This window comes from Entelurus aequoreus, linkage group LG20 (genome assembly GCF_033978785.1).
Source record: "Entelurus aequoreus isolate RoL-2023_Sb linkage group LG20, RoL_Eaeq_v1.1, whole genome shotgun sequence".
NCBI lineage: Eukaryota > Metazoa > Chordata > Actinopteri > Syngnathiformes > Syngnathidae > Entelurus > Entelurus aequoreus.
The window spans coordinates 16,762,136-16,781,855 of record NC_084750.1 but is presented as its reverse complement, the minus strand read 5'-3'; the positions used below and the strand labels follow the sequence as shown (position 1 = coordinate 16,781,855).

Below are 19,720 nucleotides of genomic sequence, written 5' to 3'. Positions count from 1 at the left end.
CGTACGCTGACAGAGGGACCAGGGTACTGCAAACGTGTGGTATTACCTGGCATGATGCCAAGCAGGCTGGTCTTGGCAGCGACTCTCGTCCTCATGCGGATGTTTTTGTCCCGGCAAGGCAGCGTCTCAGCTAAAATCCCATTGGGCCAATAGGAGTCCCTGTCCAAGTAGCAGCATCAGTAAAGTTATTTTGTGTGCTGACCAACAACCCTTGTGCAACCTCTCTTAGGATCCACCCGCTCATGAAGGTGTAGTCTGCAACACTTTTATTTACTTTAAAAACCTGAAATCTTTTAACAACTTCAGATCAATCTATTGAAATCTATTTTTTATGGGTTTTTTTTATTTACACTACCGTTCAAAAGCTTGGGGTCACCCAAACAATTTTGTGGAATAGCCTTAATTTGTAAGAACAAAAATAGACTGTTGAGTTTCAGATGAAAGTTCTCTTTTTCTGGCCATTTTGAGCGTTTAATTGACCCCACAAATGTGATGCTCCAGAAACTCAATCTGCTCAAAGGAAGGTCAGTTTTGTAGCTTCTGTAACGAGCTAAACTGTTTTCAGATGTGTGAACATGATTGCACAAGGGTTTTCTAATCATCAATTAGCCTTCTGAGCCAATGAGCAAACACATTGTACCATTAGAACACTGGAGTGATAGTTGCTGGAAATGGGCCTCTATACACCTATGTAGATATTGCACCAAAAACCGGACATTTGCAGCTAGAATAGTCATTTACCACATTAGCAATGTATAGAGTGTATTTCTTTAAAGTTAAGACTAGTTTAAAGTTATCTTCATTGAAAAGTACAGTGCTTTTCCTTCAAAAATAAGGACATTTCAATGTGACCCCAAACTTTTGAACGGTAGTGTATATGTTACAGCTTTTTTGTGAAAAATAAATGCTTTTGCAAAATGTGCAATGGTTGTAAAAACAAGTTCCAGAGTGGAATAATTGAGGTTGCATAATTACAGCCTTGACTCAGTCAATGGTTCATGACAACATTGATACTAATACAGTCGAGCAAAATATAATTATTTGTACAGTCCCTACTGAGCGAGAATGAGAGCAAAAGCAGGCAAGACTTGGTTGAGTTTATCAAGTTCACACATGTCTTTTATATATAAATATTAATTACCGTATTTCCTTGAATAGCCGCAGGGGCGCTAATTAATTTAAAACCTCCTGTCACTCCGGCGTTTACCGGAAGCCGGCGGGATGGCCGTGCATGCGGTAATTATTTTAAACCCCTCTTCTCACTACGGCGTTTACCAAAAGGAATGCGGTAAATTTAGGCGTGCGCTTTGAGTGTGATGTAAGCATACCGTCATGAAAAGCACATTTAATAAAAAAAACGTTATTATGGTCTTACCTGTACTTATAAATGGAGTTCATTTGCAGCTCCTTCTGACCAAAAGCATCGATAACTTGTTTATAGAAGTCTTAATTATTTTCTTTCTTCAGTTTTAAAAGTCTCTCTGTCTCGATGGAGATATTCCTTTAATTATTACCTCCTGCTTCCATTGAAAGTCCAGTTTAGAAAACTGTTTTATTTTAGATACCGGTATGTAATCCTCCATGTAAAAAAAAAAAAAATCTCTTGCTGCGTGTAGTCACTTCTTCTGCAGTACCGGAAGTCGCAAGAAGGATCACTAGCGCGGCAGCGCCCTCTACCACCAGGAGGCGGGAGTCATTTAATGACTTATACAGTATTTGACACACGCAGCTACGGTATATTAATAAAACATAGCTGCTTACTGTTCTTTTTAGCATACTGTACCGGTATTCAATAGCTTGGACCTTAAATCCTACTGAATAGCTCTTTATCTTTTTTCCTTTGTGCGATTGTAAACTACTGAAAGCAGCTTCCTCCATTTTGAAAATGAGGACAGGTAAAGCGTCACTCGTGACGTAACAAATTTGACCCGGCGGAAGTTCTAGCCATATGTTAAATATTTTGCGAAATGAGTTTGACCCGGCGAAAATGATAGACATGCGATAATAAAATTAATATTTTGCGAAACGAATTTGATCCGGCATTAATAATGAATAAGGCCAAGCATGCGTTAATTATTTTGAGAAACGAGTTTGACCCGGCGGTAATTCTAGACGTGCGAATACTATATTCCCTGCGCCAATTCAAGGAAATACGGTATATACAGTACAGGCCAAAAGTTTGGACACACCTTCTATTTTCATGACTATTTACATTGTAGATTGTCACATCAAAACTATGAATGAACACATGTGGAGGTATGTACTTAACAAAAAAAGTGAAATAACTGAAAACATGTTTTATATTCTAGTTTCTTCAAAATAGCCACCCTTTGCTCTGATTACTTTTTCGCACACTCTTGGCATTCTCTCAATGAGGTTCAAGAGGTAGTCACCTGAAATGGTTTTCACTTCACAGGTGTGCGCTTGAAGCTAATCGAAAGAATGGCAAGAGTGTGCAAAGCAGTAACCAGAGCAAAGGGTGGCTATTTTGAAGAAACTAGAATATAAAACATGTTTTCAGTTATTTCACCTTTTTTTGTTAAGTACATAACTCTACATGTGTTCATTCAGTTTTGATGTGACAATCTACAATGTAAATAGTCATGAAAATAGAGAAAACGCATTGAATGAGAAGGTGTGTCCAAACTTTTGGCCTGTACTGTATCTGTCACTGCATTTTTGCAGTTTAATGGCAGTTCAAACTCCTTCACGCTCATCAAAGCTCTGAGAGCTATGCTCTTGGATTTTTGGCGCCAACTGGTGGTTAAGGCGCGCACTTACAGCAAAACATTTTCCTCTTTTTCAATTGGAAAGAATGAGATTAATTCGTTTTTCATGGAAAAAGCATAGTAATATACCAGGATTAGAGTCTGTTAAAAATAGCAGTTATAATGCGAGTCGATGGGGCCGAAAGCGATGTGAAAGTGTGTATACTTTCTTTATAACCTATTAAAGTGTTTCTTAACCATAGGGCCCCCAGGAGGGCCACCAAAATATCTGTTCCTCAGCTACCACAAGAGATTATCATTACATGTGACAGTATTGGTAATCTCAAACAAACTGAATAAATCTGAAGTTTCTTAAGCAAAAACATTTTGTGTTGAAGCTGTATGTATCTTCATTTGCACTTTAATTTTATTGACAGTTTAGTTAAGAAATATTGATTACTAATGTAGTTTATTTTAGCAACATAATTGTATGTACATTTATTTTTGAGTTATTTAGGAGTGCGTTCCTACTGTATGCAGTATATTTGGTTCGTAATTATTTTTCTAATTAGCCTGACCAAAGCCTAAGATTTATATGTTAAATAAATAATAATGATTGTAATTAACACAAGGTCTTAAACTGCAAGTCGGTTAGATATACAGTACAGGCCAAAAGTTTGGACACACCTTCTCATTCAATGCGTTTTCTTTATTTTCATGACTATTGTAGATCAGGGGTCCCCAAACTACCGGTTCTAACCCGCCAGCGTCCAAAATCCGTCCTGTGGGAAGTCCCAAGTAAAAATTATTTTTTTTGTATTATTATTATTATTATTTTATTTATTTATTTATTTTTTTAATCTGTCCTTTCTAATGCATTTTCTACCACTTGTTTCTCTCTGTCTCCTAGCCGCTCAGGCAAATCATATTGTCTAAAAATGCATTTTCCCATCGATAACGCTCGGAATATATATATATATATATATATATATATATATATATATATATATATATATATATATATATATATATATATATATATATATATACACATATATATATATATATACATATATATATATATATATATATTTTTAAATAAGCTGAAAAAAATTGAATAAATAGAAAAACAATACCACTGTTTTTAGTGGTAAAATTCAAGCAACAGAGCTGTCAGTTTGTTTGTTTTTTACCGTAAAATATTGTTGTTTTAATTTTTTTTGTTTGTTTAATGTTTTAGTCTCTTACTGTATATGGAAAAAACACTACCATATATATATATATATATATATATATATATATATATATATATATATATATATATATATATATATATATATATATATATATATATATATATATATATATATATATATAGCAGTAATCAGAGCAAAGGGTAGCTATTTTGAAGAAACTAGAATATAAAACATGTTTTCAATTATTTCACCTTTTTTTTGTTAAGTACATAACTCCACATGTGTGTATATATATATATATATATATATATATATATATATATATACAGCCCAATGCGGCCCCCGAGTCAAAAAGTTTGGAGACCCCTGTTGTAGATTGTCACATCAAAACTATGAATGAACACATGTGGAGTTATGTACTTAACAAAAAAAAAGGTGAAATAATTGAAAACATGTTTTATATTCTAGTTTCTTCAAAATAGCCACCCTTTGCTCTGATTACTGCTCTGCACACTCTTGGCATTCTCTCCATGAGCGTCAAGAGGTAGTCACCTTAAAGGGTTTTCATTTCACATGTGTCATAGTTTTGATGCCTTCAGTGACAATTTACAATGTAAATAGTCATAAAAATAAAGAAAACGCATTAAAATGAGGTGTGTCCAAACTTTTGGCCTGTACTGTAATTATTGAATATGATTAAAATCAAGAGTTCTATCACTAATTCAGTATCAATATTAGAGTGGACCTTGGCCTTTCTGTAGTAGAAAAGTTGGGCCCCAAGGTCAAAAAGGTTAAGAAACCCTGTCTTATTCTAACAATGTTGCAATCTATAACACAATGCAATTTTTATAGGAACAAAACTTGCAAAATGTCAGACCACGAACCTTCAAACTGAACAATCATACCACATACTTGCCAACCTTGAGACCTCCGAATTCGGCAGATGGCGGGGGGAGGGGGGTTTGGTGGTAGCGGGGGGTGTATATTGTAGTGTCCCGGAAGAGTTAGTGCTGCAAGGGATTCTGGGTATTTGTTCGGTTGTGTTTATGTTGTGTTACGGTGCGGATGTTCTCCCGAAATGTGTTTGTCATTCTTGTTTGGTGTGGGTTCACAGTGTGGCGCATATTTGTAACAGTGTTAAAGTTGTTTATACGGCCACCCTCAGTGTGACCTGTATGGCTGTTGACCAAGTATGCAAAGCATTCACTTATGTGTGTGTAAAAGTCGCATATATTATGTGACTGGGGGCACGCTGTTTGTATGGAGGAAAAGCGGACGTGACGACAGGTTGTAGAGGACGCTAAAGGCAGTGCCTTTAAGGCACGCCCCCAATATTGTTGTCCGGGTGGAAATCGGGAGGGTTGGCAATAGAGATGTCCGATAATATCGGTCTGCCGATATTATCGGCCGATAAATGCGTTAAAATGTAATATCGGAAATGATCGGTATCGTTTTTTTTATTATCAGTATCGTTTTTTTGTTTTTTGTTTTTTTTATTAAATCCACATAAAAAAACACAAGATACACTTACAATTAGTGCACCAACCCAAAAAACCTCCCTCCCCCATTTACACTCATTCACACAAAAGGGTTGTTTCTTTCTGTTATTAATATTCTGGTTCCTAGATTATATATCAATATATATCAATACAGTCTGCAAGGGATACAGTCCGTAAGCACACATGATTGTGCGTGCTGCTGCTCCACTAATAGTACTAACCTTTAACAGTTAATTTTACACATTTTCATTAATTACTAGTTTCTATGTAACTGTTTTTATATTGTTTTACTTTCTTTTTTATTCAAGAAAATGTTTTTTAATTTATTTATCTTATTTTATTTGATTCATTTTTTTAAAAAGTACCTTATCTTCACCATACCTGGTTGTCCAAATTAGGCATAATAATGTGTTAATTCCACGACAGTATATATCGGTTGATATCGGTTGATATCGATATCGGTAATTAAAGAGTTGGACAATATCGGCATATCGGCAAAAAGCCATTATCGGACATCCCTAGTTGGCAAGTATGTCATACCACATAAGGAACACATGTAATGCCCGCTTTGGCCCTTAGGGGTACACAAGTGTTTAAAAATGAAAACTGTCACCTGAACTTTTTGACGTATTCTGCCACTTGCTCTGGTGAGGTCAAGTAGTCCACATGGTCCACAATTTTCCTGCAGACAAAAGGATCATTTGTATATTCTTTGATATCTTCCATGACCCGGGGCTTTGGCGTGAAACACACCGATTGATGGTGTCGCCATAAGTGGCGCGGATCAGCTGCTGCAGCAGGTTCTTGATGTTCCTGCGCAGCCATTGGTTCTTCTCCTTCAGGTCAAACACCTCGTCCATCAGCAGCAACATGACACGCAGCGGGATGTTGTCGTCCACCTGCTCGCACAAACACAATCCACTGACACTCGTTCCAACCAAAACCTTTCGCGGGAGACCGCAAGTGATGCTCACGTTGTCGTCCAGCTGGGCGGAGACTCTACAGTGTTCCGGGTCGATGTCGGACTTGGGGAGGAGCGGAGGCACCTGGAAGCAGAGACACGTTCAACACGATTCTAGAAAAATGTCTAAAAGCCAATCAGGAGATGATTCCAGCCCTGGCACCTTCAGTATGGACTGTTTGATGTCCTGGCCGAGTCTTTCCGACATGCGGCCCATGTTGTCGGACACTTTGTTCATGCCCTCAGCCAGACTGTCTGGGAGGGACTTGACCGCGTTGGACACGTTCCTCATGGAGCTCCTCAGAGGGTTCACAAACGTGTCGATCTGGTTTGTGGAAATGACAGCAAATGTCAAACTAAACCTTTTTGTCATCACCTGCTCATTAATCCAAGACAACATGATGTGATGAACAGCAACATGACGAGCACTTACACAATCTCATTATGTGCACTTCTGTTTATTACTGCATGTGCACTAATGTGTTGAGTGGGTGTCAAACGCGTTTTCATTGAGGGCCACATCACAGTCATGGTTGCCCTCAGAGGACCGCTTTCAACAATGTGTAATATATGAATATACATGTATATATATATAATACATTAACAATATATTTTTTTACATAAGCTGCAAACAAATATTTACATTTTACTAGAGATGTCCGATAATATCGGTCTGCCAATATTATCGGCCGATAAATGCGTTAAAATGTAATATCGGAAATTATCGGTATCTGTTTTTTTATTATCAGTATCGTTTTAAAAAAATTTTTTTTTATTGTTTTTTAAATTTTTTTTAATTAAATCCACATAAAAAACACAAGATACACTTACAATTAGTGCACCAGCCCAAAAAACATCCCTCCCCCATTTACACTCATTCACACAAAAGGGTTGTTTCTTTCTGTTATTAATATTCTGGTTCCTACATTATATATCAATATATATCAATACAGTCTGCAAGGGATACAGTCCGTAAGCACACATGATTGTGCGTGCTGCTGGTCCACTAATAATACGAACCTTTAACAGTTAATTTTACAAATTTTCATTAATTACTAGTTTCTATGTAACTGTTTTTATATTGTTTTACTTTCTTTTTTATTCAAGAAAATGTTTTTAATTTATTTATCTTATTTTATTTGATTAATTTTTTTAAAAAGTACCTTATCTTCACCATACCTGGTTGTCCAAATTAGGCATAATAATGTGTTAATTCCACGACTGTATATATCGGTTGATATCGGTATCGGTAATTAAAGAGTTGGACAATATCGGAATATCGGATATCGGCAAAAAGCCATTATCGGACATCCCTACATTTTACTCTAAAAACTGGCAGCTCAGTCACCAGAATTTTACAGTAACAGCAGTGGGTTTTTTACAGCATATAAAAAAAATGGAATAAATGGAAAAACAATACCACTGTTTTTAGTGGTAAAATTCAAGCAACAGAGCTGTCAGTTTTTTTTTTTTTTACCGTAAAATCTTGTTGTTTTAATGTTTTTTTTTTTGTTAGTTTTTGAATATTTTAGTGTCTTACTGTCATACTTGCCAACCCTCCCAATTTTCCCGGGAGACTCCCGAATTTCAGTGCCTCTCCCGAAAATCTCCCGGGGCAACCATTCTCCCGAATTTCTCCCGATTTCCACCCGGGCAACAATTTTGGGGGTGTGCCTTAAAATCACTGCCTTTAGCGTCCTCTCTCACCTGAAAAGGAGACTATTATATATGTCTCCGTTATCCATAGGTTTATCTATAACCCATAAAGTAGGCAGGCACGGAGCTATTTCTCAGCATGTGTTTATTCCAGCCGGCACGTTAATACATACTTGCCAACCCTCCCGTTTTTAGCGGGAGAATCCCGGTATTCAGCGCCTCTCCCGACAACCTCCCGGCAGAGATTTTCTCCCGACAAACTCCCGGTATTCAGCCGGAGCTGGAGGCCACGCCCCCTCCAGCTCAATGCGGACCTGAGACTGAGTGGGGACAGCCGGTTCTCACGTCCGCTTTCCCACAATATAAACAGCTTGCCTGCCCAATGAACGGAGAAGTTAAACAGGACAATACTGCCATCTAATGGATAGCCACCGGAACACTGAAATTCAAGTATTTTTTATTTTTTTTCTATGTAAATAAAATAAATAAATAAATATATATATATATATATATATATATATATATATAGCTAGAATTCACTGAAAGTCAAGTATTTCATACATATATATATATATATATATATATATATATATATATATATATATATATATATATATATATATATATATATATATATATATATATATATGAAATATATATGAAATACTCGAGTTGGTGAATTCTAGCTGTAAATAACCACGCCCCAACCACCCCCCCAACCCCGACCAAGCCCCCCCCCCCACCCCCTACCCTCCACCTCCCGATATTGGAGGTCTCAAGGTTGGCAAGTATGCGCTAATACACTGACACACAACATCCGGATTCCCATCATGCATTGCTTCAAAACTACGGCAAGTAGTAATGTCTAAAAACATAACAGAGACAAAGCAGAAGAACGAAGAAGACACATGGCGACGACGAGTAAGAAGAAGAAGTACGCTTGCAAGTTCCAAAATGATTGGAAACAAGAATTTCAGTTCATCCAGGACAGCTGGAAGGGGAAGGGGTATGCTGCCTGCACATTTTGTAGATCAGAATTCTCCATTGAACACGGTGGCCGAACGGATATACTCATTCATGAACGGATTATTTATAGATGTGTATATATATATATATATAAGAAATACTTGAAAATATATACCCCCGCCCCCACCACCCCCATGGGTACTCAAAGCGCTTTGACACTATTTCCACATTCACCCATTCACACACACATTCACACACTGATGGCAGGAGCTGCCATGCAAGGCGCTGCCATGCAAGGCGCTATCCGCGACCCATCAGGAGCAAGGGTGAAGTGTCTTGCTCGAGGACACAACGGACGTGACTAGGTTGGTAGAAGCTGGGGATCGAACCAGGAACCCTCAGGTTGCTGGCACGGCCACTCTCCCAACCGGGAGAGTGTAAAAACAAGATGTGCAAATATAAAAACATTTTTCTGCAAGTAAAAAAAAAAAAGAGATCCACAAATATAAAAACAATTTTCCGCAAGTAAACAATTTTTTTGCAACTATAACACATTTTCTTTAAGTAGAAAAAAATTGCAAATATAATTTTTTTTTGCAAGTACAAAAAAAGATTTGCAGGTATAAAAACTATTTTCTGCAAATAGAAAAACATTTCTGCAAGTAAAAAAAAAAAATGCAATTATAAACATCTTCTGTAAGTAAAAAAGAAAATTGCAAATATAAAAACAAGTGAAAAAAAAAAATTCTGCAAGTAGAAAAAATATCTTCAAGTATAATATAAACGTTTTCTGTACGTAAAAAAAAGATTTGCAAGTATAAAAACAATTTTCTGCAAGTAAAAAAAAATTTAAAACAGAAAAACTATTTTCTGCAAGTAAAAAAAGGTTTGCAAGTAAAAAAAAGTATTTTCTGCCAGTACAAAAATTATTTTCTGCAAGTAGAAAAAATATTTTTGCAAGTAAAAAAAAATTTCTGTAGCATATCGTTAAAAATCAGTAAAACATTTTATAGCATTCACACAATCTCATCCAAAAGTGCGTGCAAGCTCACGCCAAATTGCACGAACCTTCTGATTTGACACTTTGGCATAATTTTAACACGAGTATCCAACATTGCAACAACAATTATTTGTTGTAAAAAAAGGAAAATTATCTGCCTTGTGTATGAAAAGCGCTATACAAATAAAATAAATAAGTCCCCTTGAGAAAAAATCTAATTTGTTTTTCTTTGGAGACCTTTTTGTGTAATTTCCAGCTAAAAAAATATACGCTTGCCAATTAAATTGAAGTCAAAATAGTTATTGTGATAAGTTGTAAAATGTTGGTCGTTAATGTTTTGAATTTACCTTGCGTGCAAAGTCTCCTTTGCCTTTGCTGTAGGCTTTGTTCTCGAGGAAGTCATAGACGTAGGGAATAAGGGTTGGGCAAGCCTTAATGATGTCTGGGTCCAGCAGCCACTACAGAGAAAAAACACATTGTTACCCTTTAAAAAAACAACACATTTCGATATAACATATTGTCACTAATTACTTGTAGGTAAGCATTGAGGTCTTTGGTCCTCTTCTCCAGGAAGTCTCTGTCCATGTTGTTGAACGTTTTTTTACCCGGGAGCTTAAGAATGGACGTCAAGTTCTCAAACTGAAAGCAGAACAAAATAAGACGGCGCTCGTGAGACACGTGCACACAACGCGGCAAACAATCAAACCTGCTCTGTGATCCTCATGTGGAAGTCGTGGAAGTCAGAGTAGCGTCGGTACGTCTTCCAGCAATCCTCACTGCCGTCCGGGTTGCGTCTGAATACAGTGATGGCGTACAGGGCGTACGTCTTCCCGTGCTCGTTGCAGACGCCTGCAGCAGCCCCGGAGCCGGGAATACAAGCATCAACTACCCCGATACATCCGAGAGGGGCAGGGGCGGGCAACAAAAGGGGGACGCGGTAAGAGAGAAAAGGAGTGTGCGGGTGGGAGGTTTGAGGGAAAGAAAGAGGTGAAGATAGCAGCTCACAACGTGGGGAAAGGAAAAAAGAAAGGAAAGTAAGGGTGATGGAATGACACAAAAAAGAAGACATGTAGAAGAATGGAGCTTGGAAGTGAAAAATATGGAGGAGCAAAAAGGGGCTAAAGGAACGGAATACAATAAACTCAATGAGTACCGTATTTTTCGGACTATGAGGCGCACTTAAAATCCTTACATTTTCTCAAAAATCGACACTGGGCCTAATTTATGGCATCATTTTGGTTGTGCTTACCGACCTAAAAGCAATTTTATTTGGTACACGGTGTAATGATAAGTGTGACCAGTAGATGGCAGTCATACATAAGAGATACGTGTAAACTGCAGTAAACAACACCAAAACTTTAAATGTTCCATTGAGAATATAGAACATTACACACGGCGCTCAAAAATCTGTCAAAATGTTTTTAGTACGACTTCGGTAAGCTATGAAGCTGCACCGCTTGATGGATTGTCAGCACATTAAACATACAAGTATTATTATTGTGTGTGTATAAAAACCGCAAAATGGCACATATTAGCAGACATTATCTGGCGTTTTGTTTCGCAATATTATAAAAAACCAACTTTTCTTACCTTCTGGTACCTGCTGATCTGCATAAGTCCTGAAAATGTGCACAAGTCCGCCATTGTAGTCATAAGCTTCTTCTTTTTCTCTATCTTCTTGTTATGGGACATTCATCTTCCCCTGTTGCCATTTCTAATATAAAGTATTGTAAAGATCTTACTTATATCTAGGGATGATACTCGAAACCGGTTTTCCCGGTTGTTCGATAAGAAAAGAACCGAGTCCTCGGACTCGAATCCCTTTTTGAGAACCGGTACCCGTTATCGAGACCACTATAGTAAAGAAAAAGAGTTGGTTCTTTATTCAAATCCCTCGGAACGAATCCCGTCCCGACCAGAAATGCTCCGTGTGACATCGCAAGAAATGGCGTCACGTAGCTCAGTCATTAGGCGCAGATAGCGAAAGCAGGAAAAAAATGGACGGGAAAAAGCGCTCCAATGTGTAATAAAGTTCAAAACAAAAACTATAATCCAATGAATAACTTTACTGAGAGATTTGAGCAAACACATGAAGAACACTTTTACGACCAACCTGAAACATAGCAACCAGGCTAGCAACGCACCTCCTTTACGGCAGCTGTCGCAACGTTCTTAAAGCAACCGCAGCACATACATATATAACATCTCCCTTTTTGAACTTTTGTTTTTCTTTCCTTGTAAACAAAACAAAATCACACTGTAGATGTGTTGTCTGTCTAATTATAAATAATGCAGACGAGGCGTGTTGGCTGAGTTCTTGACGTTTACTTTCACAGCGTGCGCATTCTTAGCTGCCGGGTGACGATATGCAACATTTTTCGGGGCTACCGCGCATGCTCGTCACTCCCGTTGCATGCTGGGTAGTGTAGTTGTTATATTCCCTAGCTCATAACATCTTTCCCCGTATAAAGAAATAATGTTAACTCAATAAAGTGTATTTCTTTTTTTAGCTTTAACTTTTCATTTTTTAGCATTGTAACCACATTTGCAAAGAACTTTTCTCTTCATAGAATTTTCTTTCAATAAAGAAATAAAGTGCAAAAATGTCAAAGCATCATAACAAACAGTTATGTCAAATAGCAGCAGAAGTGCACTTTTTGGAGAGCTGTATTATTTTCAGTTTTGTGCCCAAGGGACTGATTTTATTTAACACTATATTATTATTTATACACCTATAGTGATCACAGAGACAGGTTGTTTTTGTGTTACTGTATATATTTGTTTTTCTGAAAAATCCCACTTAATATACTTTGGGTAACAACAGTCAATATTTATTTATTTAATTTTATTTTTTTGGGAGGGGTAACAGTCAATATTTATTTATTTATTAGATTAAATTGTTTTCTTATATAATAAAAGTGAGCTTTTGTTAAACCAAATATTGTGTGTTTTTTTCCATATACAACAACCTATCTGGACTCGATAAGAGAATCGATAAGGAATCGGGTCGATAAGAGGATTCGATAATAGGCTCGAACTCGATAATTTCTTATCAAACATCATCCCTACTTATATCTGTCAGTAAACTCGCCATGAAAGCACTAAAACATACCGGTGTAGTGAGTTGACATTATTCACCCAAGGAACTTATAAAAATTCTTATTTTTATACTTTTTTTTCCAAATTCCATTGTATGTTATACTCTTCTGACACCACCAGATGGCAGTATAAGTGTCCACACAAGCGGCCATAAGACCCCAATTCAGTAGTGTACACAATTTTGGAAATAAGAGCTAAAAGGTGCTGTCCACGCACGTGGCCACTAAGCCTTTTTTAATGTGCTTATTATCCGGTGCGCCTTTTGTATGAAAATAGGCCTGCTCATCGGCAGTGCGCCTTTTAATGCGGTGCGCCCTATGGTCAGAAAAAAACGGTCATCTGTGTGTGTGTGTGTGTACCTGTGTCTGAGATGAAAGCGTGGAGGTGCATGAATTCATCATGGCAGGAGTTGGTCAAGTCATCCAAAGACTGAAAAGACAACCAGTCCATAAACACTTGGATGTTTCCCCTGTAACAGGAAGTGAGCGCTCACCAAGTTAATGCTTCCTGTAGGGGAGCCGTTGAAAGATTCTCCATCGCCGTCGTCCGAGCCGCGGTAGCTGGGCTCTTTGAGCATGTCCAATTCGGCCAGCATGCGCACGTAGAGCGGGCTCTGCTTGAAGGACGGGTAGTAGCGCTCGTCGCGCAGCATCATGTCGTACACCTGAGGCAAAACAACAGCGTTTGATGGGAGGGATTTGCTTCATATTCAATAAAACAACGCGCTTCTTTCCGCACCTTCCTCTGGATGTCATCAAATATTTCTGGCGTGGGATCGTCTTTCTGCAGCTTCTCTCCCAAACGTGTTACTGACTCCTCATCCACTTGGACCCTGGGAGACGCCTGTGAGTTCCAGGAAGTAAATCATGTACATTTTAATACAGACCCTGTGTACATGGAAAGACAAGTTCTGAAATGTATTTAGGGCCATGTTTTCCCCATGCTTTCAAGTGATAAAAGGGAGCATTCTTCTCCTTAACCCAAGTCTGTCATTGCCTTCATCCATTATGCGCCCTGCTTGGAGCAACACCTAAATGTGGGGCTTTCCCTGTCAATGCATGCATTTTCCAATGGACTTAAGTACTTTTGTTTGTGCGCACTTCTGAGGCGTGCATCAGCCATGTTTGAACATCCTGGGTATGGTTGTACGGTATATCGGTACTAGTGTAGTACCGCGATACTAATGAATCATATACGGTACTATACCGCCTCTAAAAGAAACGCCCCCCTTTTTTTAACGGGCATGATGTCGTGACATTGATGGTTTTACGAGCAGGGGAGGATGTTCGGCAGCGCACAATCACAGAGTACTTACAAGCACACACAGTGTGTGGACAGAAAAGGGAGAATGGACGCATTTTGGCTTAAAAACTAACGATAAAGGTGAAGTTATAACACTGAAACACACTCAGGAAGAGGTGCTTTAAGACATGGCTCGCAAGCTAGCGGCTAACGTCCATCAGCAGTGTTTAAGCTACTTCTAAATCACTAATCCTCGCCTCCATGGCAACAAATAAAGTACGTTTCTTACAAGTATCATCCATGCAGGACGAGGAATAGCTAAAGGTGCTTCACTACACACAATAGCTCACCGGCGTCACAATGTAAACAAACGCCATGGGTGGATCTACACCTGACATCCACTGTAATGATACCAAGTACAGGATCGTATCTAGTCGATACTACTATGGTTACATCGGTATTTTTTAGCATCACAAAATCTTTTTTCGTTTAAGCAGGAAACCGCTCGAGACGGTTTCCTGCTGGCCCCACTATGGACTGGACTCTCGCTGATGTGCTGGATCCACTGTGGACTGGACTTTCACAATATTATGTCAGACCCACTCGACATCCATTGCTTTCGGTCTCCCCTAGAGGGGGGTTAGCCACATATGCGGTCCTCTCCAAGGTTTCTCATAGTCATTCACCGACGTCCCACCGGGGTGAGTTTTTCCTTGCCCGTATGTGGGCTCTGTACCGAGGATGTCGTTGTGGCTTGTGCAGCCCTTTGAGACACTTGTGATTTAGGGCTATATAAATAAACATTGATTGATTGAAAAAAAAATGTATATCATGTTTATAAACTCAGGAAATACGTCCCTGGACAGATGAGGACTTAAATTATGACCAATGTATGATCCTGTAACTACTTGGTATCGGATTGATACCTAAATTTGTGGTATCATCCAAAGCTAATGTAAAGTATCCAAACAACAGAAGAATAAGTGATTATTACATTTGAACAGAAGTGTAGATAGAACATGTTAAAAGAGAAGGTAAGCAGATATTAACAGTAAATGAACAAGTAGATTAATAATTAATTGTCTACCACTTGCCCTTAATAATATTGACAAAATAATAGGTGTATAAATGACACAATATGTTACTGCATACAACAGCAAACTAATTAGGAGTCTTTGTTTGTTTACTTACTACTAAAAGACAAGTTGTCTAGTATGTTCAGTATTTTTTTTAAGGACAAAATGCTCAATGACTTATGGGTATTTAGCTGCTAAGTTGCCTCTGAAAAGTTGTTTTGCTTGTTGGTGGCCATGTTTTTTAACCAGTCTTGCTCAAACTATACAGACCACTCCATGTTATGCTATCCAGCCTAAAGGTATAGTGGCTGTACACCGAGCTCTGTTAGAAATGTCAAGTCATTTTGGAGTTGAATAACTGCGCCATAATGTAGAAATTAACATTACCGTATTTTCCTAACTATAAGGCGCACTTAAAATCCTATCATTTTCTCAAAACTCGACAACATATACGGATTCATTTTGGTTGTGCTGACCGACCTCGAAACTATTTTATTTGGTACATGATGTAATGATAAGTGTGGCCAGTAGATGGCAGTCACACTTAAGAGATACGTGTAGACTGCAATACAATGGCAGTCACACATAAGAGATACGTTTAGACTGCAATACGATGGCAGTCACACATAAGAGATACGTGTAGACTGCAATACGATGGCAGTCACACATAAGAGATACGTGTAGACTGCAATACGATGGCAGTCACACATAAGAGATACGTGTAGACTGCAATACGATGGCAGTCACACATAAGAGATACGTGTAGACTGCAATATGATGGCAGTCACACATAAGAGATACGTGTCGACTGCAACACGATGGCAGCCACACATAAGAGATACGTGTAGACTGCAATACGATGGCAGTCACACATAAGAGATAGGTGTAGACTGCAATATGATGGCAGTCACACATAAGAGATAGGTGTAGACTGCAATATGATGGCAGTCACACAAAAGAGATACGTGTAGACTGCCATACGATGGCAGTCACACATAAGAGATACACTATCGTTTAAAAGTTTGGGGTCACATTGAAATGTCCTTATTTTTGAAGGAAAAGCACTGTACTTTTCAATGAAGATAACTTTAAACTAGTCTTAACTTTAAAGAAATACACTCTATACATTGCTAATGTGGTAAATGACTATTCTAGCTGCAAATGTCTGGCTTTTGGTGCAATATCTACATAGGTGTATAGAGGCCCATTTCCAGCAACTATCACTCCAGTGTTCTAATGGTACAATGTGTTTGCTCATTGGCTCAGAAGGCTAATTGATGATTAGAAAACCCTTGTGCAATCATGTTCACACATCTGAAAACACTTTAGCTCGTTACAGAAGCTACAAAACTGACCTTCCTTTGAGCAGATTGAGTTTCTGGAGCATCACATTTGTGGGGTCAATTAAACGCTCAAAATGGCCAAAAAAAAGAGAACTTTCATCTGAAACTCGACAGTCTATTTTTGTTCTTATAAATGAAGGCTATTCCACAAAATAGTTTGGGTGACCCCAAACTTTTGAACGGTAGTGTACGTCTAGACTGCAATATGACAGAAGTAAACAACACCAAAATTGTATATGTTCCATTAAAAATATAGAACATTACACACGGCGCTCAAAAATCTATAAAAATGTTTTAGTGCGACTTTGGTAAGCTATGAAGTATGAAAATAGACCTGACTAGACCCGCTCACCGGCACTGCGCCTTATAATCCGGTGCGCCCTATAGTCCGGAAAATACGGGTAGCTACATTCGTAACGTTAATGAAACAAGGCGTGTGTGTCTGTGTTTCAAAATGGTGTTAAAAGTGATTAATGTGCATTGTCAAAATGTTTTCACGGTAAAACATTGACAGCAAATTTGTAAAAATCACATGCTGATGCAATGTTATTTAAAAAGCCTCAAAACACCGCACTTAAAAAAAGAAAAAAGAAAAAACACTGCTGCAAATTTTAAGCCCGCAAAATTCTGTAAGGACTGATTTTGGATTCTTGACCAGAAAAGTCGGACAACTGGTTTGTAGGTGTTAACTGATGGAGTGTGGACCTTGTCAGAGAGGTATTGCTCATAGACGCCCAGTGCAGCTGCCTTCAAGAGCCCCTTGGTCGTGCTGGGTTGCTTCTTGCCGTCTTTTTGCCATCGCTGCATGGCCTCCAGCTGCTGCTGCGCCGTCACTCTGTAGCCCTCCACGGTGAGCCAGAAGAAGAGTTCTGCCTGGGCACCGGCCGCCTGCATGAAATCTGCCATAAAATTGCACTTATCAGGAATGCGGTGGCGTAACGTGCCGTCTTCGGAATGCGTTTACCCATGAAGAACTGCAGGGCGATGTTGTGGATGAGGATGTGATCCAGCGGGATGACGCACAGCTTGCCGAAGTTGGCCGCCAGCTTCAAGGCGTCCACTTCCTACACAGATGATGAACAATTACCCACATTAACATGTTGTCCAGCAAATACAGCTGATAGCCATTAGAGATGGGCACCAAATGTAGTACTTTTAAATCAAATGGTGCCATATTCCGATAACTTTGCTGCACGTGACGTCATGTCCGGTTGCTAGAGGTGGGAATCTTTGGCCACCTCACGATTTGATTCCGATTAAGAATCTACGATTCCATTAAAAATCGATTATTGATGCATCTTTAATTTATGTATATTGATGCAGTTTTATATTTATTTTCCTTTCACTAAAGAAGGGTTTATCACTTGCAACTAGAGATGTCCGATAATGGCTTTTTTGCCGATATCCGATATTGTCCAACTCTTAATTACCGATTCCGATATCAACCGATACCGATATATACAGTCGTGGAATTAACACATTATTATGCCTAATTTTGTGTTGTGATGCCCCGCTGGATGCATTAAACAATGTAACAAAGTTTTCCAAAATAAATCAACTCAAGTTATGGAAAAAAAATGCCAACATGGCACTGCCATATTTATTATTGAAGTCACAAAGTGCATTATTTTTTTTAACATGCCTCAAAACAGCAGCTTGGAATTTGGGACATGCTTATGAGGAGGTTGAGGTGGGCGGGTTGGGGGCGGGGGGTTGAGGTGGCGTTGGTCGGGGGGGGGGGGGGGGGTGTATTGTAGCGTCCCTGAAGAGTTAGTGCTGCAAAGGGTTCTGGGTATTTGTTCTGTTGTGTTTACGTTGTGTTACGGTGCCGATGTTCTCCCGAAATGTGTTTGTCATTCTTGTTTGGTGTGGGTTCACAGTGTGGCGCATATTTGTAACCGTGTTAAAGTTGTTTATACGACTACCCTCAGTGTGACCTGTATGGCTGTTGACCAAGTATGCCTTGCATTCACTTGTGTGTGTGAAAAGCCGTAGATATAATGTGACTGGGCCGGCACGCAGAGGCAGTGCCTTTGATTGATTGATTGAGACTTTTATTAGTAGGTTGGACAGTGAAGTACATATTCCGTACAATTGACCACTAAATGGTAACACCAGAATAAGGTTTTCAACTTGTTTAAGTCGGGGTCCACTTAAATTGATTCATGATACAGATATATACTATCATATATACTATCATCATAATACAGTCATCACACAAGATAATCACATTGAATTATTTACCATCAGGGTTGTTGGGGGGGTAGGATAAGGACATCAAGTAGTGGACATAGAGAGAGAGAGAGAGAGAGAGAGAGAGAGAGAGAGAGAGAGAGAGAGAGAGAGAGAGAGAGAGAGAGAGAGAGAGAGAGAGAGCCTTTAAGGTTTATTGGCGCTCTGTACTTCTCCCTACGTCCGTGTACACAGCGGCGTTTTAAAAAGTCATACAATTTACAGTTTGAAACCGATACCGATAATTTTGAAACCGATACCGATAATTTCCGATATTACATTTTAAAGCATTTATCGGCCGATAATATCAGCGGTCCGATATTATCGGACATCCCTAGTTGCAACTTTTAAAAACAGCTTTTTTAATAAGAATTTCTTATTAAATTTATAGAAATGTGCACAAAACTGGAACTTAAGTGCCCTATAATAAAGAAGCTGGTCAGATCTCTCGGGGCTGTCAGACAAATTTTAGAACCGTTTGCATTCCTTTATTTACAGTAAGAAAGCGATTATCGATTATTGACGTTTACTAATCGATTTATATTGTCCATGTCCAGAATTCGATGCATCTGAAAATCTATCATTTGCCCCACTTCTGCCGGTTGCAGAATCGGCCGGCTTAAACGCTTGGACTGCCTCTAGGACAGACCTAAGCAAATTAAGGCCCGAGGGCCACATGAGGCCCATTAAGCTTTCCTTTGCACCAAGAAAAATTCCTAGTTTGTGAACCCGTTCTCAAACA

General features: G+C 38.7%; 1 protein-coding gene across 1 annotated transcript in view; it reads right to left on the bottom strand.

Annotated features, from left to right (window-relative positions):
• The window catches only part of snx13 (sorting nexin 13), a 92,302-nt gene that overhangs the window by 6,220 nt on the left and 66,362 nt on the right, over positions 1-19,720 (bottom strand). Inside the window, 13 exon segments of the mRNA XM_062029489.1 lie at positions 47-159; positions 6,017-6,085; positions 6,157-6,302; positions 6,378-6,449; positions 6,528-6,689; positions 10,334-10,444; positions 10,518-10,625; positions 10,693-10,835; positions 13,445-13,514; positions 13,579-13,749; positions 13,824-13,928; positions 17,452-17,645; positions 17,711-17,810. Of these exon segments, the coding sequence (XP_061885473.1) occupies positions 47-159; positions 6,017-6,085; positions 6,157-6,302; positions 6,378-6,449; positions 6,528-6,689; positions 10,334-10,444; positions 10,518-10,625; positions 10,693-10,835; positions 13,445-13,514; positions 13,579-13,749; positions 13,824-13,928; positions 17,452-17,645; positions 17,711-17,810 (1,564 nt within the window).